This window comes from Schistosoma mansoni, chromosome 1, assembly GCF_000237925.1.
Source record: "Schistosoma mansoni strain Puerto Rico chromosome 1, complete genome".
Lineage (NCBI taxonomy): Eukaryota > Metazoa > Platyhelminthes > Trematoda > Strigeidida > Schistosomatidae > Schistosoma > Schistosoma mansoni.
The window spans coordinates 4,345,054-4,354,998 of record NC_031495.1 but is presented as its reverse complement, the minus strand read 5'-3'; the positions used below and the strand labels follow the sequence as shown (position 1 = coordinate 4,354,998).

Below are 9,945 nucleotides of genomic sequence, written 5' to 3'. Positions count from 1 at the left end.
CTAGTATGGGTTCCTCAGTTAAACATTAACACCGTTGGATGCCAGCCAGCTCAGTGGTCTATCGGTTAAGCGCTCGCGCTCGAGACTGATAGGTCGTGGGTTCAAACCTCGCGAGGCGGGATCATGGATGCGCACTGTTGAGGAGTCCCACAACAGGACGAAACGGCCTTGAAACAGTGTTTTCAGGTTTTCCATGGTGGTCTAGCTTCAATTGATTCATGATCTCAATTATTAAAGTTACTATAATATCCACAAAACCCTCTTCTGATAATTCTAAATATATCAGTAGTAGTAGTGCTCAAAAATAGCTAAGTGGTTAAATGACAAGAATTTGAATCTATCAGAAATCATCAGTTCACTCAAGATTATAGGTACGCTTTACTGACGAGTATGAACTAGTATGAAAAACATGGCATTTTCTTTGACTCCTTCTAACTACTTACGATGTTAAGTCATTTAGACTCATGGCCATACTATAAATAGAATTCGATTAACACTGATGGACTAGATAAACATAACATTGTTCGTAGTAGTAACATCTCTGATGTAACAAAGGATGAGTAGGACTGGAATTCTTTACAGACTACCAATTAGTTCTCACAGAAATGTTGACGAGTACTAATTAGTATGAAATCTCAGTTAAACCTAGTTCTTCCTATCCAAGATTTTCAATCATTTAATAACTTCATAAATCGAATAAGACAGGAACTTTAATAATTCCTTTTTTTATTAATTCTTTGAAAACAACTTTTGGAATAAATCCACTTAGTACTGTTTTGTTTGAATCTTCCCATTGATGTTTTTAGGACTGCAACTGATCAGTCTCTGATTGGCATATGTGCATATTGTGCGCATTGCCTCGATATAGCCTTAATTCACAAGCATCGTAAGCAACGACGGATAGTGGCTAGCAGTGGATAATTTAATGTTTTGATAATCAAATCCCAAATCGTTTTTTTTCAAAGTAGTGAGAGGTATCTATCTGTCTTTTTAGTTTTTCCTCATGAGATCAAATACATATATATTTCTACTTTAGGCAGTGGTATTTAATTTTGAAAAATTAAAATAAGTTGGATTAGACTGAGGCTATCAGAAAGTTAAATCCTTCCTTAATTATGAAATATTTTAGTATTTTCATAGTTGAAAGCGTCAGTCAATTGAAGCTAGACCACCATGGGAAACCTGGAAGCAATGGACGGTCAAGTCGTCCTATTGTGGGACGACTCAGTAGTACTCATCCATGACCTCGCCTCGCGAGATTCGAACCCAGGACCTACCAGTCTCACGCCAGAGCACTTAACCGATAGACCACTGAGCCGGCATCCGATGATGTTTATGTCTAGCTCATTTGACTCATGATTTCAACTATGAAAATACTAAATCTCCACAAAACCCCTTCTGATAAATATTTTAGTGTAAAATCGTTCACTTTCAAAATGCATATTTGAGTACCATTCATAATGGTTAGTAAAAAGTAAATTTAAATTAGTCACTAACTCAATTGTTGAACATCTAATCAATTCTGGTCACTTGAATACACATCAGAATCCTGATTCAAATTAACTTACAAACTAAGATGACTTAGTTCAAAAGGAAATCGAATAAGAAACTTATGCATAGTGGGGGATTTGGTGACTAATTGATTCAAACCTGATCTTTGTGTTTAGAAGTAGTATATCCATTCACTTAATAAACTATTGGTTCTAATAATATACCATCATATTTTGTCAGTTACTTCTTGACACGTGTCTGTTTGGTTTTTCTTTTTTACCTACCTATAATCATCAAGCATGGACAATTATCTTTCATATCTCGATTCTATATCTTATTTTAATTCATATTCATCTATAATCTTTTTCTTTTATAACTGTCAAATGGTCAGTCTTTCAAATCTCTTTTTTCTGTATATTAGTTCAATCTTATGACTATTCAAACATTACGTAACTTTAAGTTCTGACTAACTTTTAAAACCTCTATTATTGACATAATAATTTCCCATTTTTATTATAAACCATTATATGTAAATACTATTGCACAATTTTGATGGAGTTTTGTTCTCTGAGCTGGATGGTTTGGTCGTGGAGCTTTCATCGTCCTTCTGAACGACATCATTAGCACAAACTTCAGGTAGAAGTGAAGTGTTTGAATTTCTCCGCATATGGTTTACAGCTTGTCCTGTACACCTTGATGTTGACTGGTTCTTGTTGACCTTAAATCTGTCATTGTTTATTTCTTTGTTTTGGTTATGGAGAAATTCAAACCCTTCACTTCTACCTGAAGTTTATGCTAATGATGTCGTTGAGAAGGACTATGAAAGCTCCACGATCAAACCATTCAGCTCAGAGAACAAAACTCTATCAAAATCATCTACTTGAGCTACAAATCTTCTCCATTATCTCACTATTACACAATTCTAGCAAATTATATGGGTTTCAAACTTCTATTTTTTGACTGTACAGATATTGTAATACATTTTCATGTTTTATATTTGTTTAAACTAGTTAATATAATATATGTCAGTCAGTTGATTCATATATAAATATATTTTTATTAGAATGAGGGTTTGTAGAGATTGTAGTAATTTTAATAGTTGAATTCATGAGTTGACATAAGCCAGAGTCTAATCCGTGTCGGTTGGAGATAGTTATCCAATTCCCACAATGGATGAAGGGTTGTGCAAGTTCATGAATCAATTGAAGTTAGACATTAACATAGTTCAGAGGGGGTTTTGTGGAGAATTTAGTATTTTCATAGTTGAAATCATAGGTCAATTGAAGCTAGACCACCATGGAAAACCTGGAAGCACTACTTCAAGGCCTTTTCGTCCTATTATAGCACCCCTCAGCAGTGCACATCCACGATCCCGTCTCGCGAGATTCGAACCGAGGACCTATCAGTCCCGAGCCTGAGCCCTTAACCGATAGACCACTGAGCTAGTTTGCATCCAACGGTGTTAATGTCTAACTTCAACCAATCCACGATTTTGAGCAACCGTTCACCAATTGTCATCAGTGAGTTGATATATCTACAACAGACTTGGTAGAACTCCACTGGTCACTGCTTCCCACTAGAACTCAAGGAAACATTCCTTACAGTCAGTCACTAGTGAGCATATGATTAAAAATTAGAGGGAGATTTGTGGAGAATTTAGTATTTTTATAGTTGAATACTGACTCAGTGGTCTTCAGGTTTAGCGTTCACACGTGAAACTGAAGAACCTGTGTTCGAGTCCCAGATGCGGGATCGTGAATGCTCATTACTGAAGAGTCTCGTACTATGACGAAGTGACTGTCCAGTGCTTCTAGGTTTTCCACAGTAGTCTAGCTTAGATCGACTTATGAATTCAACTATTAATATATAATTTTACTTTACTTTGGAGTATTAAACTAATCATGAACTTTTGTTGGCATGTCTAAATGACAAGTTAACAACTGATTATAATCTGTTTAAATATTTTTTTAATGTTCACAAGTTAATTGGATACAAGATGGGAATGTATTCCAATGTTGTGATATTTTACGTTAAAAATACCCGACTGCAATCAAATGAATAGTATTGAATAAAATTATTATTATTATTCACTTCCGTCCATCTCAACACAAACGAACATCAGATGAAGTCTATTATACTGATTAGATCTGTTTAATGGAACTAGATTGAAGATATTAAAAATGGAATTCATTTGTAAATCCTCCATCAATTGTTTCAAACTTCATCGTTCCTTCATTGGCATAGTAATTACTCTCTGCTCCCGTTCTTTTCTAATCAATCTTTCTAAACTTCTGTTGCCAGGCATTCCACTTCTGATGTACTATTTATGTTAACATAAGTAGCATACACTACACTGCTATTACTCACACTATTATTTTCACTATTAGGTTGGTGTATGCATTTTACTGATCTGTTTTCCGCTTTCTTTTAGATTACTCAATTAAAGATTGATAATAATCCATTTGCTAAAGGATTTCGAGACAATGGTAGTGGACGTCGTGAAAAGAAGTAAGCCAACCCTTTATTGTACTATGTATTAACTCCATATTTATCACTAATTTTAGTTTCGATGAAATAAACGCTTATGATGCGATGTATTAACATTTATATGCGATCTAATGACTAACCTCAAGAAGTATTATAAGCAAAGATGGATGGCGGTAGCAGTAGAACCCAGAAGGTGGGTTTCGACCTATTCGGGACTCGTCAGCTGGATGTGCCTGCATCCCATTGCACAAACTAGTGGGTATCTGGATTCAGTAGCTGAGAGGATAACTTGATGGTACCTGAAATGAGCAGTATTGTTTTCTAGTCTCGGAGTGATCATCAACTCTGAGATGCAGATACATCTAACTGACGAGTCACAAATAGGGTGAAACTTGCATCTTGGATTCCACTGCTAGCCACCATCCATCATTGCTTATAACGTTTGTGACTTAAGGCAACATAAAGGCAATCCATACAAGATGCACATATACCAATAAGAGATTGATAAATTGTAGTCCTAAACATTAATGGGAAGATTCAAGTAAACAATAAAAAATGTATTATAACTTCGAGAATTTAAAAATCTATATCACAAAGCTATGATCAATAGATTGCATTTATCTCGATAGTAAAGGATTTTAATAGTTGAGATCATAAATCACTTGAAGCTAGACCACCATGGAAAACCTGGAAGCACTGGACGGCCGTTTCGTCCTATTGTGTGACTCCTCAGCAGTGCACACGATTTATTTATTCATGACGATAATTCATTATGTAGCAATAACATAGATTAAGTAAAGTTCGGAATGTGAACTGTTTGATATCAGATCAGTGGAATCAGAGTAATGAGTTCTTCATGTGGTCTGAAGAAGTTAACTTTGATCACTATACTCATGTCAAAGCTATAAAATGAAGTCATCATTTAGAACGTTTATTAAATATATTTCCTTTACTCATGTTATTCGTATTCGGAAGTTTTCTTCCTTATATAATTTTGCTGGTCTTGATTACATAATCGGATTATTCTGAATAGAGTATATAATAAATTCACTTAGTATTATTTGTTTGAATCTTCCCATTGATGTTTAGGACTGCGACTAGTCAGTCTCTAGTCAATATCCATCTTTGCTTATAATGCTTGTGAAATAAGGCTATATCGAGGCGATACGCACAATATGCCTATATGCCAACAAGAGACTGACCAGTTGCAGTCCTAAACATCAATGAGAAGATTCAAACAAACAATACTTAGTGAATTTAAACTTCACCCCATTGCACAAGCAAGTGACTATCAGGACTCAGTAGCTGAGTGGATAACGAGATGGCGTTTCAAGCGAGGGTACTGGGTTTGAGTCCCAGAGTGAACATCAACTCTGAGATGCAGGTATATCCATCTGACGAGTTCCGAATAGGACGAAACGCGCGTCAGACTGGATTCCACTGCCAGACATTATCTATCTTTACTTACAAGAGTATATAATAATTTATTTATAATAGGTGGAATTGATAATCATTTAGTTTAAGATTAAAGAATCGATCATACCACACCTTAATTCTTATGTTTCTATTGTTCATTATTACTATTGTTATTGTTAGTAGTATCATTACTATTGTTAGTAGTATTATTATTTAATTAAAGCCAAAACAATACAACTTGAATAGTACAATAGATTAATTCTATTGTATTATAGTATTCATATAATTATATACAACTTAATACGTACAATTCATTTAAAAATTAATTAAATATTAACACTAACTTGATAATTAAGAAATGAATTATCTATATGTTTCCTTATCAATTGATCTTTGTTAGTTAGCCATTGAAAATCTGAAAGCAATGAATGGCTATCTGATCCAAGTATGAGACTTTTAAGTAGTAGATATTCATGAATATATTCAAAACTTTCGGTCTCATCATGAATTTGATGGTATTATCTAACTAAGATCAGTCTGTAATGTAAATCATGGAAATTCATTAATCTCCTCCAAATTCCCTAGTACGGCTGAGGGTGGGGAGAATCAGCTCTATCCCTCGAAATGCCCTCACATGGCCACGCATATACAACCACTGCCAGGGAAGTCCTGCTCACTGCATTCTCGCGGCATTACTGTTGTTTACAAAATTGGGAGGAAGAAAAGCGAATGTCCGGAGCTTTAACTGAAGTGGTGGATACGGAGGATCCACCTAGGAAAGTTGGAAAACCCTGATTCCAAACTAATGGTGCACATGAGTTCCAGGATCCTGAGGTAACGAATGGCGTATGAACCTACTGTTGGTCATAGGCTACCATGGGACTATATATCTTAACGTTGCCCTACTGCCTTGTAGATTAGACCTTTAGATCAAAGGCTCTGGAAGTGGTCCTATAAGAAAACCACTTGCTTCTTCTTTGGGCACCTAGTCAGTATTCCAGTCCTCAAACAAATCGGATGGTGAAGTGTGGCGCATATATATTTGGTGCCTCCTTGTACCAGTGCTAATGTGTTTAAACAAATAAATAAATCTCCACAATCCCTACTCGAACAATAAAAGTTATGTACTGACTAGTGACCAACTTCGAGATGAAATTTCCGGGGTTCTAGCGAGTAACAATATATAGTGAAATTCAACCATGTAGGGCGTGAGACAGTTATTCACTCCAATCAATGAATGATCACGCAATATCGCGAATTGATTGAATTTAAAAATGTATACCGCTGGATACCGTTTCAGTAGTTTAAAGTTTAGATATTCGTACGCAAGACCGACGGTACTGAGTTCGACTCCCCGCACATCATCGGTGCAGATTGATAAAACGTTCAGTACTTGGATGAAATAGCAGTTCAGTACTTTCTGATTTCTAATAATTTTCAAACTAAGATTATTTCATGATGTAAACTTTGAAAATTCAACAATCTCCTCAAGCCTTTTTTACTAAGAATAAATTATTCCCAAAAATACTATTTACATTTAATCTACATAACAATTTTATTAATGTATCAAATTTACTAAATACAAGCCATTGTATCGATCAGTGAGCTGTAATGCTTGATCTAGTTACTATGATAAACTGTTCACAGTTCCAGTAACACTGAAAATATTAAAAAAAAACATTGAAAAGTTGTTTCCAAGACTAATTTCCTACCACAAACTTATGTTAGTGGAAAAGTATAAAAGTACAAAGTGGTTATTTTTCTTTTTTGACTAGAAACTTATTTACGATAAGCTTGAAATTGTTTCCAAAATTAATCCAATTCTACTAGCGAGATTCGTGGATCCTGGGTTCGAATCTCGCGAGTGCAGGATCGTGGATGCGTACTGCAGAGGAGTCCCACAATAAGACAAAACGGCCGTCCAGTCCTTCCAGGTTTTCCATGGTGGTCTAGCTTCAATTGACTCATGATTTCAACTATGCAGATACTGAAATCTCCACAAAAAACCCCTTGTGATATCAAAGTAATCTATACAGGATGAATACATATAAAAAGGTGACTGATCAGTTTCAATCCTTAACATCAACAACTAAAAACATGTGAAAAAACCCTTTACGAATCGATTGAAAAGTAGTCCTTTTGCATAATCTAGCGATTGTCTGAACTCAATAGCTCGATGGATAACATACTGAGCATTTTAAATGGAAATTACCGGGCTCAAGTCTCAGTATGAGTATCGATAATGGGATGCAACAAGTACATCCAACTGATAAGTCCTAAATATGACAAAATGCACTTCCTGGATTTTGCTATTAGTCACTATTTAACTCTATTTAACATCATGAGTTATCATTATTTTCTATTAGATTGACTGAAACTTAATTGAAATTTATACCAAACATGAAGTATGTCAAACATCAGTCTTAGTAGTTACCAATTTTCGAAAGTCAGATAGTCGAAATGGTTTACATCTATGTATATTGTCTTAATTCAGTTATCTGAAGCTACGATATTCAGCACAACAGTCCACCATATAAGTATGAGTATGCACTGTTGAGAAGTCAACTATGAAGTTTTCTCTCGTTTACAATGATTCCGTGAACTGATATTTACAATGTAGACCAGCTTCTTTATGAAATTAGATAAATCTTTACAAAAATTACCTATTCGAATAACAGCTAGCAGTATAATCCAGGAAGAAAATTTCATCCTATTTGAAACCTAATCAGACGTACCTGAATCTCGGTGTTCACATTCACATTAAGACTTAAATCCAGAATTTTTTAGTTTTAAAAGCCAACTTCACTAGCTTGTACAACTGGTATGAATTATTTTTGTAACACTTTGTATTTTCCCATTGTTGCTATTCAGGACTGCAACTAATCAGTCTTTGTTGGGATATGGGGATTTTCAGCGAAATACCTTGATATTGTCATTCAGACACGAATTTTTAGTAAAGTTTAATAACGAAGAGAAAAAGAGTCCAGGATGCATATATCATCCTATTTGCAAAGATAAATTGTATTTATTGACATTAACAACGAGAAGATACAAATCCTTACAAATGAATTGATTCACTAAGTATTGTTTGTTTGAATCTTCCCATTGATGTTTTAGGACTGCAACTGCCACTTACTTGTGCAATGTTCTGAAGTTTAAATTCACTTAGTATTGTTTGTTTGTTTGAATCTTCCCACTACTTAGTGAATTTAAACTTCACCCCATTGCACAAGCAAGTGGCTATCAGGACTCAGTAGCCGAGTGGATAATGCGATGGCGTTTGAAGCGAAAGATACTGGGTTCGAGTCCTAGAGTGAACATCAACTATGAGATGAAGGTACATCCAAATGAATTGATGTCTATATTTAACATTATATTGCATATATCAATATCAATGTTTCTAAACAATCACTGTTTCCTTTATTTTTACAGAGGTTTACGATTACGTTACAAACAGACAATAAATTCTACTGATCCTTATGATGATCTAGATGGTATTGAAAGGAATATATTGAAAAAACGTTCAGCTGATTTATATGGAACACATGAAAATATTAAATTTTCATTTCCAAATTCAATCAATCATCCAGTTAGTACAAATCGATTATCATTATTACATCATAATAATAATCATCATCATCATCATGGATTAGATATACAATGTTCTTCATCTTCTCATTGTTCTTCGATATCTACTTCAATGTGTAATACATCTTCATCGATTATATCAACATCGAATCAATTATTTTGTGGACTATCTAATTCTTTATCTTATACTTCATCAGATCAATTCTCATCATATTCAATCGACAATTTACATCACTGTGGTGGTAGTAGTAGTAGTAGTAATAATCATAATGGTAATAATAACAAATCAATTGATTCTTTACCATCATTATCATTTTGTCATTTATCAGATGGTAAATTATCTACTACAAAAGATCTAGCATCTTCATCTTTATCATTACCTTATCCACTTTGGTCAAGTAAGTATCATTAATGGTCTTAGGGTAGTTATATTCATTTTGTTTGGTGATAATTAGTAATAAAATCTAGGTGAATAATTTGATAGTTGAAAGCGTGAGTTAATTGAAGCTAGACCACCAGGGAAAACCTGGAAGCACTGCTTTAAGGCCTTTTCGTCCTATTGTGGGACTCCTCAGCAGTGAGCATCCACAACCTCTCCTCGCGAGATTTGAACTCAGGATCTACCAGTCTCGCGCTATCCAGTGCTTCCAGGTTTTCCCTGGTGATCTAGCTTCAATTGACTCACGCTTTCAACTATGAAAATACTAAATCTCCACAAAACCTCTTCTGATAAGAATAATTTGATCCTTTTTAGAGGTTTCATCAATGACATTTACATACATTTCAGTCAGTGTTGGATATTTGGAGGTATTTGAAAAGAAATGTTTACCCTAAATTCTGCGCTTGCTGCACTTGCCTAGGAAGTATACCTACAACCTTGGTGGAACTGACGTTCTCTATAGTACTGTAACTCATATCACATAAACTCAAACTCTAATAAGTTACCACGTGACTATTTGAGCC

At 34.7% G+C, this 9,945-nt stretch overlaps 1 protein-coding gene across 1 annotated transcript in view; it reads left to right on the top strand.

The window, feature by feature from the left end:
- Positions 1-9,945, top strand: part of Smp_163240 (putative T-box transcription factor tbx2) — a gene marked incomplete at both ends in the record, with an annotated part of 54,634 nt that overhangs the window by 37,845 nt on the left and 6,844 nt on the right. Inside the window, 2 exons of the mRNA XM_018793036.1 lie at positions 3,923-3,999; positions 8,827-9,380. Coding sequence (XP_018647589.1) covers positions 3,923-3,999; positions 8,827-9,380 — 631 coding nt within the window. The remainder of the gene's footprint in view (positions 1-3,922; positions 4,000-8,826; positions 9,381-9,945) is intronic.